The sequence below is a fragment of the Mycteria americana genome, chromosome 2, assembly GCF_035582795.1.
Source record: "Mycteria americana isolate JAX WOST 10 ecotype Jacksonville Zoo and Gardens chromosome 2, USCA_MyAme_1.0, whole genome shotgun sequence".
Classification (NCBI taxonomy): domain Eukaryota; kingdom Metazoa; phylum Chordata; class Aves; order Ciconiiformes; family Ciconiidae; genus Mycteria; species Mycteria americana.
Window position 1 is genome coordinate 46,765,603 of NC_134366.1, and position 26,524 is coordinate 46,792,126.

The window sequence follows — 26,524 nt, forward strand, 5'->3', positions numbered from 1 at the left end:
TACATATACTGGAAGTATGCATTTCTCTAGCTCGTGCACATTCTCCTATAAAGCGGAAGCTATAGCAGCCACAACAGCTGCAACACAATAAAGTATTACATATTAAGACTGGTGCCTCCAGGATGCACTCCTAAAAGTTTTAATAATTTTCTTAGGGGGTAAAAAACCCTAACCATTAGAAAAAGGAACAGCAAGAGCCTGCATCACATTTGTATCACATACTGCAGTTTCATATAAATAACCCTTGAGCAAGAGATACAGAAATGGGGATGCAGGCACATTCCCTTTGTGTTAGCCAACTGTTTTAGCAAGACACATGGGTGGACAGTGTTAAGAGCACCATGGAGTAAAGCTCAGTGTTTGGCAGTGATGGCAAGCCATTACACAAAAGGGACCATAACTAAACAGATCCTTCCTTCCTAGCCACACTATTCCTCCTTTTCCCTCGTTCAGTTTGGGCCAGACTCCTCTGCAATTCAAATAAACTTATACCAATGCTAGAAGAAGGAGGAAGGGAAAAAAATTTTCTACCACGTTAAGTGAGTTTAAATTGGCTCACAGAAGCATCTCCTGAGTGCACACAACCAAGGCTGGTGAGAACAGAGGAGGATGCAAGATCCCCTTCTTTGAGTAGCCATGAGATGTTAAGACAGCTCACTCCCTATTGCAAAACCAGAGCTTTACCCTACATTAGAGCAGCTTAGGTATAAATTCAATCAGAAAATTTAGGCAAGGTACCAGATAAGTAGCTTTCAGTTCAGCTGACAATTATGTGTTTGAATGCTTTCCCCTATACATACACAAGCCTTCAGAAGTTGCATCTTTTACAGTCTGCAGGACAAAATAAGGAGAAGTATGTATAATTTTTTTTGTAGTCTAAAAAGACAATAAATTCAGGACTATATGCAACTCCAGAATTCAATATAGCAATCTATTTACCCACTGTTGTCCACATGCACTGATAACCCCATGAGCCATTTCAACCCACTGATCTGGCAAGAAACTTCTGAGTTTGTGAATTAATCTGATCAATGAAGGATCTGACCAAAGCCAGAACTGATGCAAGCAAAAGGAAGGAACAGTGTGGCTAAGGGCAAGGGGACAAAGAACTTTAAAATCCTTTCTTGGGGGGGGGGGGGGAAGCTGTGGTGCTACAGGGATTTGCCTTTTAGTCTATGAACCACTTCTAAAATGGATTCTGTAAACTAATGTGAGAACTAGGGGGTCACAGACCATTAAGTTGACTGAATTTGGCAACTCTACACTTTCCCTAGAAAATGTTAGAAGTGTGCTATTGAAGCGTTTTGACCATCCAGCACTGTTATCACCAAGTGATACTAAAGCACATAGCAGCTGAGAGTTGGCATAAAGGAAACCCCACATTATTTAACTTGAGTCTTGTGGCCTTTTCCACTTTCTGCAACAGCAAAGTCATTTGAATCCAGATAGTTTATCTATACAAGCCAAGTATCCTACAGCTCTTCGAACATTTTGTAAGCATCTGGTTTGGTTTGCAGCCTATTATTGAGAATCCTGTGAAAAGAAAAACAGAGGTGCTCTTTCAGTCTGAGAGATGAGACAATCAAGCACACTTTGACATATCAGCATATTTGATTTAATTATGGATAAGACTAAGGTAAAACCTTTTTCAAGTTTAAAGTCCTGTTCTAGTGGCTTTTATGAAAAAAAACATGTAGTTACTACTGTAATGTTGATAATTCTATCCATACAACAAACATGGTCGCACAGAAGAAAATTTTCAGGGTTGCAACACAAATATTGCTACATTTCTAGGATGCTTTGAAGCATCTGACAGATTGAGCATTTGCCTTACTGTCCTGATAGCATTTTACATCAGACAGTGAGGTTCAAAGTGGTAAGCAACCATACTGGGTTTCAACAGCAGCTCTGCGACAAAGCAAGACTGGCTTTTGCTTTTTTTTTTTTGCAGGAATAGTTTACTTTCCTTTCATGCATCGTTGCAGTATTTGCAGGCACTCTCCACCCTGAAAGCAGTGCCCAGAGTTCCACTTTCTTTAATGTTTGCCACTACAGTAACAGTCAATATTCTCTGTTGTCAGTGACTGCATGTACTCACAGCACACAACAGGTTACTCTCGTTTTACACAAGTCAACAGCTCAACTGAGAACAGAAGCAGCTCAACTAGAAGGAGACTGCTCCAGACAACTGGGTAAAGAGCCGAAATCTGCATTTCTCTGCACTGAAAGGATGAGCAACTACCTTGATCTTGTCTCGCAAATGCATATCTGTAGTCTTGTTTTGAGACTTGGAACACCCAGTAAGTAACCACCCACAGTGCTATTTCCCTCCTCATTTGAGGGAGCCTCAAAATGGGGGTGGGAGGAGGGAAAGTTATGGGGAACAGACAGTGCTTTCCAGGAGGAGGGACAGAAATACCAGAGAGAAACAGAACCAAAAGGTAGGAAGTGAGGATGTGATGTTGGAAGGACAGGAGTATCGTGTTCTAGGTGAGGAGGTAGAAAGTAAGGGAGCCAGCTGCTTTGGCCCAAAAGCCTCAGGGACAGGGTTAGAGTCAAACGCCTTATAACTTAGCTCAAACAGGGTGAGGAGGACACATCCTGGGGAAGGAGAACTCTGCATTCGAGAGAACTACTATTCCAGCAACTTACAGATGAGATCTGCCTGTGCTCAAACTTACCTGCATGACATTAGTCTGAGGGAATACCCTGCTCTGTCACCAGCTTTTCCCCACCTACGTACTGAGCAGAACCAGAGTTTGTAACTAATATTAAGGTTTCAAGCTGCCATTCCAGCCTCGCATTTTAGGTTTGTTTTTACACTGTTAGACAGCCAAACAAAGTACTTAGTGCATCACTTAAGTACTCTCTTGGTAGGCTGCCTGTCTATTATCGTTCCTTTTATGAGGCTGTAAATAGCATTCTTAGAATTAAACAAGCAATAACCCTCACAGTTTTGCAGCCACCCTCTCTCAAAAAAATTGTACACCTCGCCCACATTTTTAGCAAAAGTGAGAAAGATTTGGAGTATAAACTATTTCCAACAGTCATAGTCTCTCCCAAACGCTTCTTGAGTGAATAATAAATACTTGCAAATACTGATCAGGCACACCCACATTAAGGAACCACCAAAACTCACTAATCAAGAACAGTAGTAGATCATTAATTTGCAGAATAAAAGCCTTTCTCAACAGGAGCTGAAGGCTTGAAAATGCTCACTTGTTTTAAAACAATTTCTAGGTCTGCAGGACACAAGGACACTCAAAACCAATCCTAAGAGACATGTACTCTTTTCAAACCACACTGTTGGAAAATAAAGTATTAGTTATGTAAAATAAATTAACAAGCTTTTTTAGAAGTTACTTCTAGAAAAGCTGTACAGTTTAAGCAAGGCTAGAATATCTTTCTTCCCTTTGCAATTTAAGCTTTTAAGTCTACAAAATACCTTGGAGCTGCTCTTCACCAAGTGGTGGAGAATACGTCTGCTTTAGAAGCTGGATACTCTATACTACGGCCAACAGCCCTCCATTGTTTCATTTTACACACTTCAGCAAGAAGCTTTACGATACTGAGAACACAAGAACTAGAAGCTTTTTAGCCCATACCACAAGTCCAAAGTTATACTCCAAAAGGAAGGCAGAAACACAGCTTTTTTAGCTTATTAAGAACACCACGCTTCATTTCATTCTGGCATTCAGTATTACGTATGTTCTTTAAGAAGCCCACTAGCAGGAAGATTCTTAGATACCACAAAAAGCTGTAAGCAGCCCAGTTGCCAGTAGTTGGTTTTTTTTTTTAAACCTCCTTGTCCCTCAAGCACACCCCACCCCCCAAATGTCATGTTAAGTCTTTTCTTTTTCCACAAAATTCATACTTTGTCCTCTGACACTAGCAACTTTAAGAAACAAGAAAAGCTCTTCCAGAGCTTTCTAGAAATTTCAGAGGTACAGTAGCATTAAAGGAGATAGGAGAAGCGTCCTTGCAAACCGAAGACAAAGGCATCACCACATTTCACTAGGTTAAATGCCTTCATGTATCAGTTAAGCAAGCATCCCACAGAAAACTCTTGTACTACCCTGTCCTCAGGCAGGCTTTTCCCCTGAAGCGGTTTGTTGTGTTGTCCGATTTCATACTGGGAGGAAACTACCTCCAACATTGAAATTACTGGAAAATTCCAGCAAAGTCCCCCACGTTGACCCCCAGAGCAGAAAGTGGGGGGGACAGCAGACCGCCATTTTCCAGTTTCAGATGAAAATCAAGTTTCAAACTATCACAGCAAGAAACTATGTCCCAATGAAACTTAAGACACTTTCAGTACATTCTGAAGAAGCCGCAGCCTCTTTCAGATCTGTGAAACAATACTTAGGATCATCAGAACCGAAGCTTGCGAGCAAAGCGTTTTAAACGAAAGACCACGTAAAGCAAGTTCCTATTTTTATATCAGTAAAGTTCTCGTTTGCACCACAGAAGCAGCTAAAGTGTTAACCAAGAGCAGGAGACGTAGCTGCTATAGGCAACATCTTCCCTAACTTTCTGACTACCTTCAATAAAAAAACAAAAAAGAGGAGTCCTTTCCTCGTTACAGTTATCTTCCTTCCGTATTTATTCGTTTCCTCTGTCTTCGATAGGTTACACGCCGAACGCGGTACAAAGCAGATTCCACCAAGTAATTTAACTTTGCATTAGAAACATTAGGGGCCGGGGGGGCTCCAGACTTTTTTTCCTCGCTTGCATCGCCACGGTCTCGCTATCCCTCGACAAGCGTCCTCAGACAGGCAGCGCCGCAGCAGCCCGATGCCCCCGCCGCACGCCGCGTTACCGGCTTCCCGCCGCGCTACCGGCTTCCCGAGGCACCGACGGCCGCCTCCCGGGACAGCGGCTCCCGCACCTCGCGGCGGGCCCCCCCCCGGCTCACCTCCGCCTCCTCCTCCTCCCGGGCGGCGGCGCGGAGCGGCGCCCGGAGGGAGCGGGGCGCCCGGGGCCGCCGCCGCCTCGCCGCACGCCCTCCCCCGGCCCGTTAGCGGCTCCCGCCCCCCGCACCGGCCGCTGGAGGGGCGCGGCGGCCCCGCTCCCACCCGCGGCCCCCGAGCCCCGCGGGGCGGCAAGACCCGAGCGCCTCCGCGGGCGGAGGAAGCGCGGCCGCCGGTCCCCGCCGCCGCCCGCCCCTCAGGGCCGGCCCGCCCGCCGCGAGGGTGCGAGGCGGGCGGGGGCCCTCTGGCGCCGGCGAGGGGCGGGAGCGCGGCCGCCCCCTCCCGCGTCGCGCCGCGCCGCGCACTCGCTCACCTCGTCGTCGTGGTGCTGGCAGTAGCTGGCCCGGTCGGGGAAGACGGAGAGGATGTTGTAGGGCGAGGCGGGGTAGGGCGGGCTGAGGGCGAGCGGCGCGGCGGGGCCGGCGGCGGCAGCGGGGCCGGGGGCGGCGGCGAAGCGCTCGATGAAGTGGTCCTTGGTGAGGCGGACGCGCTGGTGCGCCCGCACGCAGTTGTCGCACAGGTGCTCCTGGCAGTCGAGGCAGCGGGAGCTGGCGGCGTTGCCCTCGTCGCAGGAGCTGCAGCGGGGCTCGCCCTGCCGGCTGTGGGGCCGCCGCAGCAGGAGCGCCGCCGAGCCGCCGCCGCCGCCCGAGGAGGAGGAGGAGGACGTCGAGGAGGGCGCGGCCGAGGCGGCGGCGGCGGGCGAGGAGCCGGCGGCGCGGTGCGGCGGCGGCGGGCGGCCGTGGTGGCGGTTGTTGCCGCCGCCGCCCCCTCCCGCGCCGGAGCCGGCGGCGGGGCCGGCCCCGGCGGCGCGGCCGTTCTTCTGCTCGTCGGCGGCGGCGGCCACGACGACGACGTCCAGCAGGTTGCTGAGGAGGAAGTTGGAGGAGGGCAGCGCGTCCATGCCCGAGGGCTCCGAGATCACCACCTTCTGGTCGCAGATGGGGCAGCGCAGCTTGAGCGCGTCCCCCGCGCCGGGGTGCCGCTGCGCCTCCAGGCACTGGCGGCAGAAGGCGTGCAGGCAGGGCAGGACGTGGAGCCGCCGCGGCGGGCCCCCGCAGGAGGAGCCGCCGCCGCCGCCCCCGGAGGAGCTGGAGGTCTGCGAGGAGGACGAGGAGGTGGAGGAGTTGGAGGAGAGGGGAGCCGGCGAGCCGCACATCTCCTTGCACAGCGGGCAGATCTGGAAGTCGGACTCGGGAAACGAAGCCATTTGCGATGGGCCTGACTCCCCGGTGGGAGGTAAAAATGTATCTCCCCTCCCTCACAACAAAAAAAAGTGTGGGCGGAAAAAGCGGAGGAGACGGGGGGCGTTTGGAGAGGCGTGGGGAGAAGGTAGTTCTGCAAGCGGCTTACGAGCAAGCTGGCATCGATCAGTAGTTTTGCCAAGTGGGATCGATTGGCCGGTTTTGCAAATACGGTGTCATCGATCCGGCGGTCTGCAGGGAGCTGGATCCTCGCCTCGTACCTCGCTGCTGCCGGGCTTGCTGCTGCGGGAAGGGGGGCGGGGGAGGGGGGCGTATTTTTGGTATCAAGGTGTAGCTGTCCCGTTCTCTCTCAGCAAATGGATCCTCTCTTCCCTCACATGTACTTAACCCCCGATCCCCCGTTGCATTAGACAAATTGTATCGATTCCCAGATCGGTCAATACCTCACACAGTCTTCTCATTTCCCCCTTGGGTCAGCAGTTTGACAACGTGGTTTGGTTACTTGTCTTCTTCCTAAACAGAAAGTGCATGGGCGCCAACCGCCCGATCCCCACCGCATCCAGCGGGGACCGGACCTCTGTCCGCCGGGGCTCGGCTCCGGTTCCCACGGCCGCAGGACGGGGTCGGGGCGCCGGGGCGGCAGTGCAAGTCCCTCTTGGCCGGGCGGGGAGGACGCGGGTGGGGGGCAGCAGGGGCTTAACTCAAGTTTCGCTCTTTCTTCTTGGGGCGTTGGGTTTTTTCCTCTTTTCCTTTAAACCTGTGCTTGTCGGGGGGGAAGGGGAAATTTCGTTTCAGTTCCCCCCGCCACTTTTGCAATCCAGAGCAGCTCTAGGAGAGAGAGAGGCACTGAAACGCAGTGGCCAGGCAGACTTCTCCGGCTCCAGTCCTCCCCCGCCGACGCCTGCTCCACCACCGCATGACTGGGGGGTGGGGATGGAGGGCGGCGTTGGTGCCCACCCCACCGGCAGAGACTCACGCTGGCGGGACAGAGAGGAGGAGGAGGAGGTGGGAAGGGAGGAAGAAAAGGGCTCCGGGGAAGAGCACTCCCCTCAGAGTCCCGGCTCCCGCCGGACGCCTTCCTTTAAGCGGGGCTCCCCCGCGGAGGGCAGCGCCGAGCCCGCAGCGGCCCCGCCACACGCGGTGCCCGGCGGCTCGGGTGGCTCTCCCGGCCGGCGGCGGGCCGGTCAGCGCCGCGGGCTCGGCGCGGCTCGCACACGCTGCGGCGGCCGCGGCCGGGCAGAGGAGCAGCGGCAGGTCCCCGCCGGCCGCCCTGAATTATTCATGGGGGGTGTATTATATTCGCTCGCACAAATTGGAGCCGCTGTGCAATGCTATCCGAGAGCGCTACGCTCGCCCCCTCCTCCTCCTCTCCGGTTCTCGCTCGCTCTGAGCCCCTGCAGCGCCTAGGATCACATTTCCTTTGTCATCTCGCCTCTTCGCGTGGTGTTTTATTGAGAAAACAAAAATAATATAAAACCCGAAGAGGGGGAGGGAGGAGGGGAAAAAAGCCGCAAAAGCCAAAACGCCCGCCTCCCCCGCGATCTGCCGAGCCGGAGCCCACCGGCCCCGGGGGGTGAATTAGCAGGAATTACTCACTGATGCGGCAGCACCGTCCCGGGCGGCGTGGGATCCAGGGAGAGCCATCGCGCCGGGCGCCTTCCCCCTGCCTGGCGGGGTGCGGAGGGGCAGAGCCGGGCGGCCCGGCCCTCGGGGCGGCGGGGGGGGGAAGCTCAGGGCGCGGGGCAGCGCATGGCCCGCCTCGGCGTGGCCCGCAGGGCTGGCGGGGGCGCTGGCTCCGGCCCCGCTGCGGCCGCCGGCTCTGGGGCGGCGCGGCGTGCGGGAGCCTTTTAAGCTCCGACGGCGCGGGCTGACTTCCGCCCGGCTGCGGGGGGCGGCCGGGGGGCGGCGGCGGCGGGCAGGAAACATTCGCCCTCCTCCTGCCCGACCTGCCCCCATCCGCCCGCATCCAGCCCCGCCGCCTTCCCGCGATTTGTTAGTATCGCTGGTTTCGGCACCGGGGACACCCCCCCGCCCCCCTCCCCCGCTTTGGTTGGACGCGCCTCGGCCGCGGCTGAGGCGATTGCCAGCCCCCCTCGCCCTTTTTCGGTTTGAGATGCGAGCGGGGAAGGAGCGGGGCTGCGGGGCCGTTCTTGGAAAGCATCGCGGCGTTAATGCAGCTTTAAACATCAAGTCGCTCGATTAATTGTTTTCTTACGCCCGGTCTAGGGGTGATCTCCGGCTCCTTTCTGCGCCGTTGCGGTTGCTGCCGGGACTGGCGTGCCCGGGAGGGCGAGCCCGAGGTTTGCTGCTAGCCAGGGGCAGACGTTTCCTCTCCTTTAAACTGACGCGATGAAGTTAGCAAAAATGAGCGGCGATGCCATTTGCACTGCTGCGAGACCAAACTCACATAAAAACGCAACAATTATTTCGTTCTGATGAAACGCCTCGCAACCAGCGACTGCTAAAAGGAAAGTTTTAGCTGCAAGCACGAGTGAGCGGCCACCCTCTTGTTTTAGTGGGGCTTGTGCTAGCAAGGGAGGACGCATGGCATTTTACCCTTAACAAGGAAACTGGAAATGCTGAGAAGTTTTAAAACGTGAAACCGACTCGGGGATTGGAAAGCCAAATAAACAGGAAAAGGAATAAAAATTGGAAAAGATACATACAGAATTGTGAACGAAAGCATTTGTAAATAACCAAAATAAACTCAAAACAAATTAGTGTTAAGTAATTATAATACATTTTAAAACACAGCACAGAAAAGGAAAACAGGCTATGAAAATATGTTGAACGATGTTCCTCCTCTGTTTAGGCCTTAGGCATACAAATAACTAACACTGTTTAGGCCTTAGACACACAAATAATGGTAACTTGTTTACTTAAAAATAAAAATGTCTTTTGCTGACAGGCACCAAACACAGCGATGAGCCATGCCTGTGAGGATCTCTCGCCAAAAGCCTTTCAGAGAACTGAGAAACTCAAGAGCGCTATCGTCCTTACGCAAGACCAAGCAATGGGAATCGCTGATGAAGTCCATGGGGCGACAAATGTACATTAAGTTGTAAACAAGCGTGAATATTTATTATGGCCCTCAGTAGTATATTCAGCTGGGAACTCGCCTTATGTGTCACTAAAGGATTTGGCTCGAGGGCTGTGTTCTTTATATTACGTATCCATATGTTCACATTTGAGCATGCAGGTGAAACCTACGACAGCTTTGGTTAGCAGAGGTTAAAAAATCATCGAGCCTTGCCTCAGCTCTGTTTGTTTGTCCTGTGGTTGCCGCAGAGGGTTATGATGCTGCGGAGCTTGTCCTTTTCCAGATTAAGCCAGTTAGTTGTAAAGAACGGTAACTCCCCGAACAGCAAACGCGCGGTTGATCTGTTTGGGTTTCCCAGATAACCAGCTTTCCACTATCTCCCTCAGTAGAAACCATCATCTTTTGCGTTCAGAAATATTTTAATTGGGCAGAAATTCCCAGATGCATGTCTCCAGGCATATCTGACACCCCTGCCTTCCTCAGTGACAGCTGTTTGCTTTCCAGCTAACCGGCTGAAGAGGGGAATTCTGCGTGTTCGTGCTTCAAATGGCTCTAATGGGTTCACGAGGCTACCTATACGCTGCAGAAGGTCCTTTTCACTGACAGGATCCACTGTATTTGTGCCAAAGCTCCCAAACCTCGTTTAGAGCTTATACCCTCCCTGAGCTTGTAAAAGGCTATAAGCAATTCACTGTCCCTGAACAGTAGGTCCTTATTCCCCAGCTGTCATCCTCGTATTTGAGCACCTCTGTCTTTCTAAATCAAAGTCCTGCTTTTCTTCTCCCTCCACTACCGCCGAAGGAATGCAACATTTTGAGGCTTCCGCTGATTATGGATGGCTTTCTGTCTTCGTTATGAAAAACGCTGAAATAAAGCTAAAGGGAATACGCCAATATTACACTCTGAAACATTAGCTGCTGGAGCACTTGTGTCTTCAACTACACAGCAGATAACACCATGCATTTTTCTGCTTAGTGCATTGACTCGATGGTTTTCGATCCAATTAACTTGTTCTGCTATAAAAAAACCCTCAGCTCTCCTCAGATAGAGCAAGGCCTCGATATATTTCATTTGTTTTCTAAGCTGACAAACACGTGGGTGAATAACAGCGCGAGGGCGATAGGTGAAGTACGAGAGGCTTCTAGTTCCTCGGTAGACAGCAGGATGAGAACTTATTTTTATGATTTTTCCCTGGGAAGCTAGTGCTTCACATTTACCCTTTTTGTTTCTTAAAAACAAAAGAACAATAGCTATCCTGGTTAGCAGGGCTATTGTCCCTCTGTGCCAAATAAATGAAATCTCACTGCTTACGTGAGCGTCTGAGGCATTTGTCTGCATTCTGCTTGTTCTCCTTTGTGTCACTCTGCTGAGGTTTCTCGCATTTATTCCCTTCTCTCCAGTATTTTTCACACCCGTTTCTCTCATCTTTCTTTTGTCCTCCATTCATACACTGTTGCTGGCCTGAATTTGAAACGGTGTCGTTTGTACTAAAGGCAAGCGCATCATTTAAACTGTGTTGAAATCGTAACTGTGTCAAGATCACATCGGAACTGGGTTAAAACATTAACTGTTAAAACATTCTAACAATGCTAAAATCTGGGCATAACTGGCCAGATATTCGGAGACACCTAATGAGCATCAAAAGAGTTCTGAAGATATGGGCCAGCTTCCACCTAGTTGGAAAATCTCTATTTGGCAACACATATCTGTCCTTGACTAACTGCCCAGCCACTGCAGCTAAACTGTGCATTAAAAATACATAATTTTTTTCCTTTTCCCCTTGTATTTCAGTGGAAAATAGGACATTGGGGCAGAAGACTGCACCTGAGTCATTCTCTAGCATCTGCTTCCAATGTCAGGATGTGCTTTCCACTGTCCGTACTTGGAAGCTTCGTTTGCTTGAAGGAAAGCATCTGCTTTCCGCCAGCAGCACTACAGGACAAACAGAACAGTGTTCCTGCCAAAAGCAATACAGCTGGAAAAGCCAGGGGTCTGGAGGTTAAAAGCTTTGTTAAATAGAACCAGGTACAGTAATTGTGGGTTTGGGGATATTTTACTGTAATTTTAGAGGCAAACATTCACATAAGGAGCTTTCCCCTATACCACCTGCGTGAAATGGTCCAGCAGCCAGATACCATTTGCCCTGCTATGTTGAGCGCTAAGGCAGTGTGCAAGCTCAAAGCTCGGCAGGGCTTGTGAACAGGAGTAGCCGAGTAGCTGGAGCAAGTCCCTGAACATGCACAGGTAATAATAAGCATATAGGGCTGAACTTCTGTTGTCATTGTTACTGTTTTGCGCCGAAGGACCCAGAAAACATTTCCATCTTCAGTATTGCTATACCAAAGAGGTTCGCAGACATAAAAAGCCAAGACAGTGGTTCATTGCTTCAAGGTCTGCATAATATTTTCTAGGGATTTATAGAGACCTAAAACTCTCCCTGTCCTGGTGCACCCGAGAATCCCCTTCCTTGTTTATTTGTTAACAGCTACAAAGAGGCAAAAGATCCATGCATCCTGCTTGGATCTTTGCCTCCCACACTCAAGAATTCGACTAGTAAATCAATGTACGAAGGGAGCTCTTCCAACAGGTCGATCCACAGGGAAGGGCTTCAGCAAGACCTTGATGCTGGCATAGTCTTTGGGGATTTCACATTTGTCAAATAGTCCCAGATAAATGAAAGAGGAAGGTTTTGCTGTTGTTTTTTAGCTCGCTGTTAGCAACTTATTCATTACACTCAGAGGAATATCCATCTTTTTTTTGGCTTTCACCATGACTGTACTCCATGGACAACTGTGCCACTTAAGTCCAGCCACTTTAGCGCTGATTTGTGCTTTTTTTTTCCCCTTTCCTCATTTTTCCTCTTGCAAGCACAAACTTCTAAATTTGCCTCAGATTCCAAATTTGCCATGCCTGCTCTTGCATACTGACTCTCGCTCAATCGTATATCTGTCATTGGATCCATTAGTAAGTACAGTAGTAAGTTCAACTTTCTGCATGTGTTGCTGAGCTTCCTGTATGGTATGTTGGATCTTGAGCAGGGTGGAGGGTTGGGGAGCAAAGAAGCAGTAAGTGTTGTCCCCATGGTATAAATCATTGGGAACTGGCTTGCTCAGCATATTAATTCAAGCCCTTGACACCCCCTCCTCCAACCATCCATCTCCCCTACAGCAGGGTCACCTTGAGTTTAAAGATGTGCTTGTTAGGATGTGATGGGATCCAGAGGACAACAGAGATAGCCTCCCCTATACACATGTGCAAGTGAAATCTATAGGTCTTGGTGGTGTGCAGCTTTGCATCTTTACACCCTTCAAGGGCTGGCTTTGGGAAGCAGGGATCTTGCACTCAGACAGCTGACATTACTTTTAACCCCAGAGGCACGACCAGGTTTAGGGATCAATCTTCTACTCTCCGGTCCCAGAAAGAAGTAAACCCCTACTGTCTTACCTTACAGCACAGAGCTCTGCAGGCAACTGATGCAAAGGTGTCATTTTTGGATGTCCTAAAGAAAGGGGTTTTTTCATTTATATTGATAGAGTCTCCCAGAGCACCTTTTCTGCTTAAGCCTTGCTCTAGCTCTCTTACTACTTGGTATGCATCTGAGACGAAACTAAATGACCTTTCTTTTTTTTTTTTCCCTGTGCATCTTCATTAATTCCTTCTTCCTTTCAGAAATGCTGGCTGAAAATCATCCATTTCTAACCATGTAGTGGGATTTAGCATCACAAGGACTTTTAGCACCTTTACCTCCCAATGACTGCATCTCTAAAACTAATTTCCTCTTCCAGACTTCTCAAATCTCTCTCCATTCACCATCTGTTCAATCAGATCTCTTTTTAGACTAAGTACCTGTGTTGGCTTTAATCTCCGATGCTGACAGTGTGACTATTGCCCCCCAGGATGGGCTCCAGGCCAGAAGATGCAAATGTCTCTTCTTCTCACCCCGACTCTGCTCTAACCCTGTCACAGCTTTCAAGCGTGATGCCTACCATTAAGAATGGTCTAAATCCAGGCTTTGGCCCACAAGGGAGTGACTTCACTGTCTGGATGTTGGACTTTACAAAACACATGCAAAAGCTGATGCTCTATTAAAGGTAGTACTAAAGGCTCTCAAACTCACCTTCAGTGAAATCTCCCATCACATCACTTTTCCCTTGAGGAAAAGCTTGGCAGAATAGCCATGTCTTGTAACCATGCTCTGCAGGTCAAGAAATGCAAGCTCTGAGCAGCTGGAGGTAGAAAGCAGGTGCCAACATTATGGGCCAATAATTGCAAATGTTTTGTTATTAGCCTTCTGTTGCCTGACACTGCTGCTGCTCTGATACCTCACTTCACATTTATCCTCCTCATACAGTTAACTCGGCTGTAACTCAAAAGTCTGCCCTACCTTCAATCTCGTTCATATCCACAAGATCCTTTTACTCAGCTGGGGGAGTGCTTTTAACTGCAAGAGGTGGTATACGCTAACGCTTAAGGGAGAATGGCTTGTCAGCTGCTAACGCTTCCACACAGCTGTGTAAACTCCGGGCGCAGGCAGCTGTTCCCCTCCAGATCTGGCTGCAGGAGCTGGGAAGCCTGGCACCCTCAGCTTTCCGTTACCAGCACCCAGTTCAGCCCCTGAACAGGGACGTGTGAGTGTCCCCTCACACGCTGCAGCACTGCGATGGCTGACCTTGTGCTGGGAAGAGTGCGCTTGTGTAGCGTGTTCAAAGGGACACGAGTATCTTCCATCTCTTCGTCTGGTTGTAAAGAGACATCATCTACATCTTAAGGCTGTCTGCGTCCAAGTGCTGCCCGTCCCCTTCTGCCTCCTCATCGTTCCCTGGGGAACCTGGGCAGACAGCTTCTCCCTCAGGGCCACGCAATGTAATTCCCTGAGCACTGGCAAACCGTGACCCTCGAAAAGCGGCACGTGCCCTCAGATGATTTTTTGTTACATGCAGCACTAATCCTGACCCGCATTCAGGGGTGCTGCTCTCTCCCACGGCTGCTCTGATCAAGGCAGGTCAGTTCCAGAGGTATAAATGGAATGCTGAGAGAGAAAAGTGGAGGTATTTCTGCATTGTCCTTAGCAGGAAACAGGCTTTGAGCTAACCTGGACCTGAAATATTTAGGGTTTTATATGCTGAAACCAACACTCGTCAGGGACTACGTGCAAAGGGAATACGCTCCTTTATGAGACTGAATGAACAAGCAAGCAGCCGTGCAGGGTGATAATCAAAGTTTCTGGTTCATGTGAGTATTTATTGTGGTTATAATTGCATTTCCTGTATGGAAAGCTGTAAGATGGACTCAGAGGAAGCTTTTGCTACCTTGCATCATGCAGTTCGTCCAGACTCAGGTTACAGGATGAGGCAGTTGCACGCTCGCAGGACATGCAAGAGGTCGGAGTCTCAGATCCCGGCTTCCCTGCAAAGTCTCTGGGAACACGAAATGACCTGTGAAGAGGCCTTTCCCTTCCTCGCTGCTCTGCCAGGGAGCCAAGAAGGCAGAAACTCTTGCCTGGGCAGCTCTCCTGGCAGTGGGAGCAGGCAGCTGTCTCCTCTCCTATGTGGGACCCCAATGGCATCCCTACGGTCCTTCGTAAAAGTGGACTTACAAAAGCAGCCCGTCACTCACATCACAGTCCAAAGCCTTTCTCACATGCTGCTGGGGAAACACATGGCTGAAACCCTTTGGGTGAGAGCCTCCTTCCAGAAAATGCACCCCAAGGAGCCACGTGTTTCTCGGAGGCTATTAAATGTCCTTTTGCGACGTGCCTCCTCTCTGTGTGCAGAAGGGCCCTGCGCCTGCTGGTGTAAATCCTTCCCAGTATACCTCTGCCACAGGAGCTATAAATAGGCTGGGGGATAAGACAAAGGGAAGCTTTCTTAAAATGGAGGATACCACGGGTACTGTTTGCAGGAGCGGGAACTTTAAAGGGAAGGCAGGGATTCGAGGAAATTTTAAAGCTGTTGAGCCAGAACACCAGGATTTGGCTGATGCTGTAGGTCTCGAAGAGGGGAACACTGTCACTCCGAGGATCTTTTCCCTTTTTCACTTTACTATAGCAGGGTGTTGTCTCTCCTTTCAAATAAAACCCGCGTACATTTACGATGATGGATGGCTGCTGGGAAGAGAAGTTTGTATATCTTCCGTTTGCTAGCTGCAGAGCAGTGGAGTTGCGTTGAGCCTGACAGCCTCTTTTGTGAACCACTGCCTGGCAGTACAGATGCTCATTTGCTTAAATAAAAGCAGCCAAGGGGCTTGTGTGATCTCCGCAGTGCAGACCCTACCCTTCCTCAATGTTTCACAGCTACCAGCCTTTGGATGCTACTGCAAGCCGGAGAAGTAAAAATAAGGAAGGAGGGAGCAAGGCTCAGGAAGCCAAATCAAATGGCGGTAGCAGCATCTCAGGAAGCTCGCCCAAGGTGGTGGGGTGCAGGGCAGGTGAAGAAGATCAGAAGTGTAGGAAATCAGGGAAACAGATGTGGCCGTGCCAGGCTTTGGGGAGGGAGCTCCCGAGATGCGGGGCCAGCATTCCCATGCGTTCCCATCTGGCAGTGAAGGAAATTATGTAAAGTGGAGGGGCCAGGGGCCCCCTTTCTTTTTTTTTCTTCCAATTCTTTTCTCCCCTCACTTCCCATGATGCAATTAAAGAGCCATTGCTGACATCATCATGTATGCACGCTGAATGCAGCCATTGTGTCTCAGCTGCGGTGCTGTACTATATATAGATTAGTTGCCAATCTCTGCTATGTATCAGCAGGGAAGACACCCAAGGAATTAAGTGAGCAGTTGCACTGTAGGACTCCTGGCTTTTGTCCCGTGGCCTCGAGACACAATGGACTATACAGTGGAACTAGAAATAATCAAAGATAAGTGATTTGGAGACCAAGCCAGGAAACTTTTGAAGGATTGATCTGCAGCAGTGGTAGGAAAGCAGCCTTCTAGGTTGTGATGCATGAAGCAGAAAGACAATTTGACCCGTGCATGTTGCTAGCTTCTTTTACGTAAAAAGAAATGGTTGGTCAGTAATCTCCCCTCGCCAGTCTCTGTGCTGGGCAACATTAAATAGCTGCAGATCCTGCTTCCTTGGCCTTAGGTAGATGGAGGAAAAACATCCATCTGGGAATTGTGGTTTTGGCCTTCTGGGCACTTGAGGGGACAAAGTCAGTGACCTCCCCTCTGTGGGTGGTAAATGCACCCCTCAGTCTGCTGTGCAGAGACCAAGCAGAGCAGCCAGTGGCATGAGAGGGTGCGCATTCGGGGACGACTGCTGCTACATCTGCAGCCACCATGTACCAGGGAATCTCTTTGATGCTGAGACTGTTCAAGTGATCTTGCCAGCACTAGGTTAGGCAATTTGGTCTTCTGCATTTCCAATGGCAGGATTTGCTTTTGCGGCAAGACAGCTCCATTAGCTCCTTCTCCCTCCCTCCCACCCAGCCCTTTTTGGCAGGAGGTGACAGGAGGTGGCTGAGCAGATCTAACAGCTCAACACTTCAAAAAGGGGCAAGTCCTGCTCCTTCCCTCTAGCTGCTGCTCTTTGCTGCTCATCTCTGGACACCCCAGGCAGCTGACAGCAGGGGCTGATGAGTGCTCGAGCAGAGGAGGTGGTGGGACCAGGGAGCTGCATGAGCAGGAGAGGGTTGGGGTCCCTGGAGGCAAGCAAACCCTCCCTGTTCAGCATCGAACTGTTAGATTGACTCAGACAACAGTCAATTTGAGGGTGTAAATTGACCCTGAAAGGAAAGCTTTGATGTTAGAGGCTTTTTTCTTTTTTGTTGACTTCACTCCGGGCCAAATTCCAACTAAACTGTGGCCACTAGCAGCTTTCTCAATCATTTCATGAAGTCCCATACCAAGGTGATGAGACCGAGTGTTGCCACAGCCCTGGGCACTCACCTTCCTGCTCTTACGCTGCCCTTGGGCTAGTCACAGCATCTCTGTTCCTAAGAGGTGTTCAGGTCTTCACTCAGTAAATGGTACTTTTTGTTGCTCTGGCTGCTGCTAGGCATTTAAGAATAAGCCAAGTAAAAATGTTTATTTCTTGCAGTCCCTGCAAGAGTGGCTGTTGCATTGGTAGCAGGCGGAGAAAATGCTACCAGGGTGTTTTTGAAAATCTTCAGGGGTGGAGGTTCCCCAGCCTCTCTGTGCCCCTGCTTCCGTGTCTGACCCACTTCTCACAACAAAGAGGTTTTTCCTTATGTCCAGGTAGGATTTCCCTTCCTGCAACTTGTGACTGCTGCCTCTTGTCCTTCCAGTCTTCTCAGGCTAAATAAACCCAGTTCCCTTAGCTTTTCTTCACACATCATGCTCCAGTCCTCTAACCATCTTAGTGACCCTCTGCTGCACGCACTTCAGTATATTCATGTCTTTCTTGCACTGGGAAGCGCAAACTGGACACAGTACCCCAGGTACAATCTCACTAGTGCTGAAAACAGGGGAAGGATCACTTCCCTTGACCTGCTGGTTATGCACTTGCTGATCCAACCCAGTCTGGAGTTAGCCTTCATCCCTGTGGGAGCACACTGCTGGCTCATGTTCAACCTGTTGCTTACTGGGACCCTCAGGTCCTTTTCTGCAGAGCTGCTGCCTGGGTAGTAGGTCCCTGCTGTTGCAGGGAGTTATTCCAGATGAGGTGCAGGACTTTACATTTGCCCTTGTTGAACTTTGTGAGGGCCCTGTTGCCCCATTTCTCTAGCTTGTCCAGGTCCCTCTGAACAGCAGCCCTGCCCTCCAGGGTAGTGACCTCCTCCTGGTTGGGTATTGTCTGTGAACTTGCCGAGGATGGGATCTCCTGTTGTGCAGGTTGTGGGTGATACTGGTGTAAACCAGTCCTGGCCCTAGTATTGACCCCAAAGCTCACTACTCATAACTGGCTGCCTGATGGACTCTGAATCCATGACCACTGCCTCTGAAGCATCCAGACAGTTTTTCACCCACCCATCCATGCAGCCCATACCACCACCATTTAGCTACAAGGATGTTATGGGAGACCATGGCGAAAGCCTTGCTAAAGCTGAGGAAAGCAACATCCACTGCCCTCCTTGCCCCTGCAGAGCGGGTCACTTATTCCATCACGATGGCAGGCAGGCTGGTCAGGCACACTTTGCCCTTGGAGAACCCATACTGGCTATTTCCAGTCACTCTCCTGTCCTTCATGACATGGACACAGAGTCCCTCAGGACTTGGTTCATAATTTTCCCAGCCACTGGGTTGAGTCTGACCAGCTGGTCCTTCCCCAGATTCTCCTTTCTGCCTTTTTTTTTTTGAAGGCAGGAATCTTTCTCCAGTCATCAGGGACCACTCCTGGTTGCTATGGCCTTCCAGAGATGAGAGAGTGTGGCCTCACAGTGACATTGGCCATCACCCCCAGCACCCTCAGGTGCATCCCACCTGGTCGCATGGACTTGCGTGTATGCAGCTTATTTGTGTAGCCCCTAGCTTGACCCTCATGTAATGTGGGGAGTGCACCTCTCCACCAGTCTGTGACCCACTGGGGGGGGTCACAGAACCCCCCCAGTTCTGTGAAGAACTGGGCTGAGACCTTGCCAGTAAAAGTGAGGCAAAGAAGGCACTGAATGAGGCTTTTCCAAGTCCATTGTCGGGTGTCAGCTAGGTAACAAGCTGTGTGCCAGGGCACGTCACAGCTCGGTGGGGTTGGTGCCCGCCTCATATGCAAGCCAGAAAATTAGATGTAATTTAAGTACAGAGCAGCTCATTACAGTTCTTGCCTGACCAGCTGAACTCCGCACCACCACTACATGGGTCTCCCCCCCGCACGCAGCCCCCTCTTACTGTCTGCACCTGATGGTGCGGGACAGCAGAGTGGTCCCCAGCATAACTCCAAGCTATTCAGCATGTTTCTAAGTCTGGATTTGGGACAGATTAATGCCCTTCACCAGCAGTGGTGTGCGTACATGTGTATTGCATTTTCCATCATGGCCAGGTGTGCTTTGCACTTATCCGGGCAGAGAGCCGAAACAATATCATGTTTTATGTCTCACCAACCAAATCTAAACAGGATAGTACATGGGCTGATCCTAACGGCAGACCTCAAGTTGGGCATCGATCGGAAGATCAAACACAGACCTGGTTGAAGCTGACGGATGTACAAAGCAGCCTTCAAGTAAGATAAAAGGAAGAAGTGAAGATCCCTGTGCAGCGTGATAGCTACGACTGCAGAAGCTACCACTCACGGCATCACAGCGAGCATTGCACAGCCTGAAAAATGGCAACCCTGCAAAGCCCCAAATACTGCTTAAATACAACACAGGACAGTGACAGTTAATGACTGCAATTAAAATTGCAGAACTTTTGCAGTTTGACCAATGAGCAATCCACGGTGTTAGAGTCTATTTCTCAAACAATTGAGAAAATCACTGTATTTCGTTTACAGATATTCCTCAAGTGGAAGAAGAAGACACATTATCCTACACCACCGCTACAGTTAGTAGCCTTATGTGTTTCTGTTTCTGCTTCTACTTGTTAGTCCTTTTAATTGCATGTATATTGCAGAGTGAATGGGAGACACAAATTTGGATATGAGAACCTGGCCCAGCTTAAGCCCTTCTGATGTGGCTATCTTCACCACTAAAAGCAAAGGCAGATGGAGAATACCGTGGTGTTTCTGAAGGTACCAGGGAATGCTTTGTATTTCCTGGATGCAAACAGTATTTCTACTTGGTAACAGCTATACTGGAACTGATCTTCTTTCAGTCATTGTCTTTTTAAATCCCAGATATGGAAAACTTAAATTTTTTAAATTGATTTTGTATTTTGTCTTGATATTGCTTGACACAGCACCCTAAAAGCTTCCACCTAACTGGGGAATTGTATTTTGTTTTTAAGACAGAAATGTTTTAAACTTCCTGTAATGTTAAACACCTTCCAAAGATGCTTTGAACATTGGCCAAGAGCATGGCCAGGGGATGATTGACTACATGGCTGTCAAAACAAAACAAAACAAAACAGAGCACTGAGCACCCCTGAGAAACTGGGCATCTCAGGAAAATTAAAACACCCAACCCCGACAGCAGGAGCTGGGAGTTGAGGCAGCATCTGCCCTGCCCTGACTGTCCTTGGGCATCTTGCCCCGTTGGCCCTGGCAGGTAGCTGCTCTGAATTGGATTCATACATTTGTCTTTTAAGATGAAGTTTTGTTGGACTTTTATTCTCTGACTGCGCAGATCCAACAGTTAGGAGAAAAACTGGTAAAAACTGTAGTTCCTCAGCAGCGAAACAGAAAAGCGCTACCTTTTCACAAAGCCTGAAGTACTGATTCTCTCCCGACATGGTAGACAGAAGGTGTCTCAAAAAACCCGTAAATAGCTATCTGATCCCGGCAACAGTGATCTGCAAAGCTATGAAGCCATCTCTGCTTTTCAGGTTTCTGATGCAAGCGCCTTGCGTAATACCTCAGGCTTCCAGGTGTAGGAACCGTAGCCAGCCCATAAGGCTGAATGCATATCTTATCCACCTTGAGGCCAAAATAGCCTGACCTTTAGATGATCTTCGGAAGATGATGAATAATGTATTGCATCTCCCAGAAGGCTGATTTCTGCTCGTACAGTAACTGACAGTTTTCCTGACATCAACCAACTGTGTCAGCTTGTAACTTTTCAAAAAAGGTTCTGGGGTTATTGAGGGGAAAAACCTGCAAGGCGGAGGAAGGACCACTTCAAAAAGGAGTAAAAAACTTTTGCAACCATCAAATGGGAGTGAGCCTTGGGACAGCCCTGCCGTCACGCAGTGCCTGCAGTGTTGGCATTCTCCTGAGCACAATAAAATCTATCAAAGAAGAAACATCAGCAGGGCTGGAGAGAGACGGCAGGAACCGAGGGCTAGGAGAGCATTTCCAAGGAGTTAATTAATGTTGTGTTGTTGTTTGTGGGTGAGCACACCTGTGAGCAAGGGCATATATTTATGAGATCATTTAGAAACTCCCAAAGAAGCTCTCTTCATTGGCAAATGGCAGCACCGAGCCAGCACTGACACACATACTAGCTGCTATGAGAGATAATTTAGATGTCACTTGTTACGGAAAAGGCATTACAGAATAAAGTCCAAGTCCTTTGGTTCAAAGAAGTCTCCAGAACCGCTTCAGCATAGCTGCCTACCATCTCCGGCCGTTTCCCGCTGGGCTGGGGCTGTCTCCAGGAGCCCAGGCATCCCCAGGACCAGGCATCCCCAGACCCCAGGTCTCAGCAAAAGCACCTCTGTGCGAGGGGACTCCCTGCAGGTTCTGGACCAGCACCCTCCCATGCAAGGAAAGGCTTGTCTCCCTCTGCTCTCCCTTCTCCCGGGGTTGCCATTAAAAAGGCCCAGAAACAGCAGCTCCCTGTCATGAGTCACCAAAGTGACTTTTAAGCCCAGAGGGAATTTTCAAAGTGATTTAATGCATAGATATTTACACCTGTTTGGGGATGGGTAAAACTCCTAAGCCCTGCTTTGGTGCTTTTGAAAATGCTGTGCCGTGCCAGTTAGCCACAGATGTGTTTGCAGGGTAAGAACTACACTGCTTGAGTTTCCCTTGCTTTTCTGGGCTAGACCATTTCCTGGGAGCGAGCCCTGCAAAACGCCAGAGCTCTCACCCTCAAAGCACAGCACGGATGCCATGGCGGCAGGAACGGGCTGCGCTTCCTTCTGGTGTGGGTTTTGGGCAGTGCGGCCCTTTGATGCTCTGTCCTGGTCCCCTTGCCATCCTTCTCAGCGCTCGCCAGCGCTCCAGCAGGCTGGCTGCCCGTTTGCTCTAGCCCCGTGCTTGCAGCAAGGATGGGGTCGTCTTAAAGGCTTTTAATAGTGGAGTGGCTGCTATTAAATGAAAATACACCTCTTAAATGAAAATACACCTCTTAAATGAAAATACATATTTAGATATGGCAAATGCCATAGCTGAAGGGCCTTTTGAGGAACAGCTAAGTTGCAGGGAACCACATTTTCTTCACTGGAGCCAATGCAACAATTTCTCCTAAAAAAGCCTGTGTGCAGGGGATCGTATCCATCAGCAGGATTGGAACTACTTGGAAATAAGAGCACAGACTTCTTTTAAAACATAATAAAAAGAGTGCTTCTCTGTGACTTATTACATATTCCTTATGCCTAAGCTGACAGCACTTGTGTTCCTTCCGTGCTTTGCTCAATTACTATCTTAAGCACTTGTATGATTTTAAGCACCTGCAAGAGCTTGGCTGGCTTCACTGGATGCTGTTTGTGTTTAATGTGATGCCAGGGTTATGCTGCAGATATATGCTACAGCCTAACCAGGTAAAACTACTATTTTTGACTCAGGCGTGTTTGGTCTCTTATTTCACTTGGGGTTTTATCTTCTGTGGTGGTTCTCTGAACTAGGCGTTGCTCCAAGCTCTTCTCCATGCCTTTGGAAGATAACATCCATCTTGCTGGGACTTGCTGCTTAAACCGCATGGGAATGAAGGGCCACTTGACTCGCCAGCCTGCCTTAGACCTGCTGCCATCCTTTAGTAGCTTGGGTGACAAAGCAGGAGCTGTGGCTTCCAGGGTCTGCGCTGCTCTGCAGGAGGAAAGCAGGGACAAGGGAGACAGGAATTCAGTGTCTCATCACTGAGGGCAGTGGGTAGGAGAACCGCTCCAGAAATACGTCTCTGAGCATGTAGAATATTTACAGGAGAAGATTGCTGAACGTGGCTCCCCTTGTTGACTGGCAGGTCTGTGCTCGCACCCCCCGAGGTTGGGGTGGGCTCCTGTTGCTCCCCTGCAGGCTGGATCCACCTGGCTGAGCTTGGGCTGGGGCAAAGCCCCCTCCAGGGGAGGGGTGGGGTGGACACGAAACCTTTCTCAGCCGCTCTTCAGCCAGCATCTCCTATCACAAGGAAAGATGACAAATTGTTTCCTAAATTATTTAAGATATTACTGACTGGTTATGAATTATTAAAGTGTTTATTACTTACCATTTGGATGGCAACTCGGCGCAGAAAATCACAAGCCTTTCAAGAAACCCGAGGCCGGCCGTGGCTTGCCAGACGTGCTGGGGACTCGGGGGTGAGCCGAGGTGGTGGGCGCAGCAGCATCTGGCGTGAGAAAAGGCACGGCTGGAGCCTGGAGCGTGTTGCAGCCTGCGCGGCTGCAGATGGCTTTGCCACTGGTGCTGCAGTCTCACAACCTCCTGCCACTCCCCCCAACACTATTTTTATTTAATATTTGCTTGACGGCAGTGCTAGGAGCCAGGACCCCTTTGTACCATGCACCATATGAACACACCACCAAGGCAATCCTTGTCCCAACGGTTTGCTCCCTATTACTGCTATTTTCTTATTAATTAGACTATCTTTAGGTAGGAGAGGATACCACTGAAGCAAGAATATGCTAATTCTCATCAGCAAATGCATATGTTTGTTTTATGGTTTTGCTCTGTTGACGATAGTTGAAGTTTTTTATACCGGCCCTTTCTCCCTTCTTTCCAGCCTCCCCCATGTTTGGAGTTTTTGCTTTCTGTTTTAATTTTCCCATTCCTTGAAACTGTAATCATGTGCTGATCATTAGGACTTCTGTTCAATGCATACTTATCCTTTGTGGTCACCATTCAAAAGTCGGAGATTAGTGATCAAAGAAAGAGTGTACCTTATCTTCCAATGTTATTTTGAGAAAGACAAAGCAAGGAGATAAAAGTAGCCCGTTTGGACATGCAGCTGTGCTTAACAATACCTCCACATCAGTGTCGAGACAGTCAGGATTGGGCATGTGGTTAAAATATAACTCGTTGGAGCAAAAATTCTGCTAGTGAGTTCTGCCTACATAACATGGCTGTGAAAAAAATCACAAAAATTCACAATTACACTTTTGGCTGAGCGAGATGAGTTTGATTTGCAGGCGTACATACATCATGGCAGCCAGCATCCACAGGGTAGTCAGCGATCGCTGGAATTCTCTGAAAGTGTTTGTGAATACAGTCAGCTGAATATGTTTGTCCTTGAAATGCACTGTTTCTTATTTAGTATCCTGTGTTCATTTTTCCTCCCTTGCAAACATTTCAGTCATTCAGCCCAGGAACTGATTAAACCACCCAGTAAACACAGTACAGATGTCAAAGTGAAAAATTCACAAGCTATTCATAACAAGCCATCTGCTGAAAATAATTTGTCTAAACTATTTGGGGAAAATTTACGAAGTAATGAAAACGCTCAGAGATATTTGGGAAGATTCTAATTACCAAAAATCAAGAGAAGGGCTAATGATATGTTTTGGATGCAACTGAAATCTTCACAGCTCATTGCAGGATTTGGGATAATAAATGCTCTTTGGCCTGCCGTGCTAAGTACTGGCTGCTCAATTTTGAAGCACGTAGACCTGTTTTCACATTCATGATTACCCTACAAGAACAAGCAGTTTGGGGGTAGTCCGTGGTCTGATTTATATTCCCAGGGTGATAAATGGCTGAACTCCCACTCAGGTTATATTTGGACTATATTGGAAATCCAACCTTCAGAAATTCAAACCACCCAAACAATAACATACAGTTTTGCTCAAGAAAAGGCATATCTAACCTTCAACAATTTTTCATTCGGGTAAATAATTGTTTCTCTGGCCGTTCAAACTATCTCACTAGTGCCGTATCTCAGTTTTCAGAGCTCCTGCTGAGTCCCGGAGACGGGCTCTTTCATCTGCCATAGCTCCAGGAGCACATTTCTCTATTCTCTGTATCTCTTCTTTACCTTGGTTTACACGCTGGTGTTTTGACAGACACCTGAGCTGGCTAAAGTGGTTTTTGTGTGTGAAATGCAGATTTGGGCCCCTGGGAGATGTATTTGCTGGTAGATCAGAGATCTCACCTTTAAACCACAAGCAATTTCCTGAAGAAGGCTTAAAGTGAAATAAGAAAGAAGGGAAAGAAATTAGTATCTTCAGGGGACATTTTCCAGCACATCACTTAAATCCTCCTCCCCAGCATACAGGCTGAGTAAAGGTTAATCCTACAGCACATAAAATCCCATACAATCCACACTCCCTCAATATACACATTTCCAGGAGGAATTCCTCTGACTGAGCATAGTTGGCAGCCACACAGAAAGGTGTCTCGGAGCTTAATGGCCACAAGTCAGTGGAGATCTAGGTCCATCAATCTCCAGTGGATATAAAAGTCACACGGGGACATCGCTGCTGTGCACATGCGGGATGGGGGCTTCCTTTGTGGGGGACCACGTGGACCAAGACGAAAGACCTCTCCGAAAGCCCACACCAAGAGGTAGTTGTCAGAGCTTTCACTCTGGGATTAATGGGCCTGGGGTCAAACAGATAGGTAGGTAGGTACTTAATTAATTTTTCAGTAGATGTTACATCTGAGGTCTGTACTTACTGAGTTGGTCCCATGTCCTGTTTCTTCTTTTCTTTGGAAACTGTCAGTGTAAATATTCTAAATAGGCTGAAATGTCCATGAGTACAGCCGGTTGCTGAACTTCACCAATGACGAACACAGGAAAATCTGCTTGATGTTTGCAGTAAGAACTTGCTTCCCATTTTTAAGTGACTTCTGATATTGAAGTCCCAGTTACGTACTTTTAAATAGAGATGAGCTAATGAGTTGTCCAGCTGCTCTTGCCGCTATCCTGTGTTTGTTGATAGTTGCCCATCTGCTCTTTGCCAGCTTAAAAATAAACATCCGCAGGTAATATGAAAAGATGTTAATTTAGAGTATTATTCTGATGCTACACAATTCAGCGTTTTCCATCTAAAAGTTCATTCCATGAAATAAAAAACATGAAAAAACACAGCAGCTAGTGTTATCAGAGGGACAAAATGAACTCACTTTACGAAAATACGCCATAAAATGTTGCTGCCAAATTAAGAGCTTCAAAACCGGCGTTAGCCTACTTCTCTTGCTCTTTTGCCTTTTATTAGCGTAATCTAACACTCAGATCCACAAAGATAGGTGAGTGTCACACTCTCATTGAATCCAATGGGAGTAAAGCACCTAAGTACTGTTATAAAAGCTTGGTCTGAGGGTCTCCAGCTTTGCGTTGTGCGTAACCCTGACAGGGCTTTGGCACATGCTTTGACTCTTAGGCCTGGTCAGCGTTGCCCAGTGCCGCGGCCTGCATTTTCGATGGGGAAAAACGATGGGAAAGCGGGGACCACCGCCGCCGGTCTTTGGGTAGAGCCCGCTGCACCTCGCCCCGGCGGTGGGGCTGGGAGACCAGGGACCCCACCGCCCTGCAGGTCGGTGACTGCAGCGTGCTCAGGCTGCTTGGGGAGGCAGGGATCAGCCATACAAACAGACAGCGCAAGGTGTGAAGCCGGCGATGCTCTCGGCAGCGTGCCCACGCCCATGTGGGAATACCCACCCGCATGGCAAGTGC

The 26,524-nt window shown here is 49.2% G+C and overlaps 1 protein-coding gene across 4 annotated transcripts in view; it reads right to left on the bottom strand.

The window, feature by feature from the left end:
- Positions 1–7,967, bottom strand: part of TRIM71 (tripartite motif containing 71) — a 63,475-nt gene extending 55,508 nt beyond the window's left edge. The window contains exons 1-3 of one of the 4 annotated variants that reach the window (XM_075493218.1): positions 7,769–7,967; positions 6,616–6,685; positions 5,284–6,454 (exon numbers count right to left, since the gene is read on the bottom strand). In XM_075493218.1, the coding sequence (XP_075349333.1) occupies positions 5,284–6,177 (894 nt within the window). In that variant the 5' untranslated portion in view covers positions 6,178–6,454; positions 6,616–6,685; positions 7,769–7,967. Of the gene's footprint in view, positions 1–5,283; positions 7,142–7,768 lie in introns of those variants that run through there. The other 3 variants (XM_075493216.1, XM_075493215.1, XM_075493217.1) reach the window with 3 other exon arrangements.
- Positions 7,968–26,524: the final 18,557 nt, after the last annotated feature.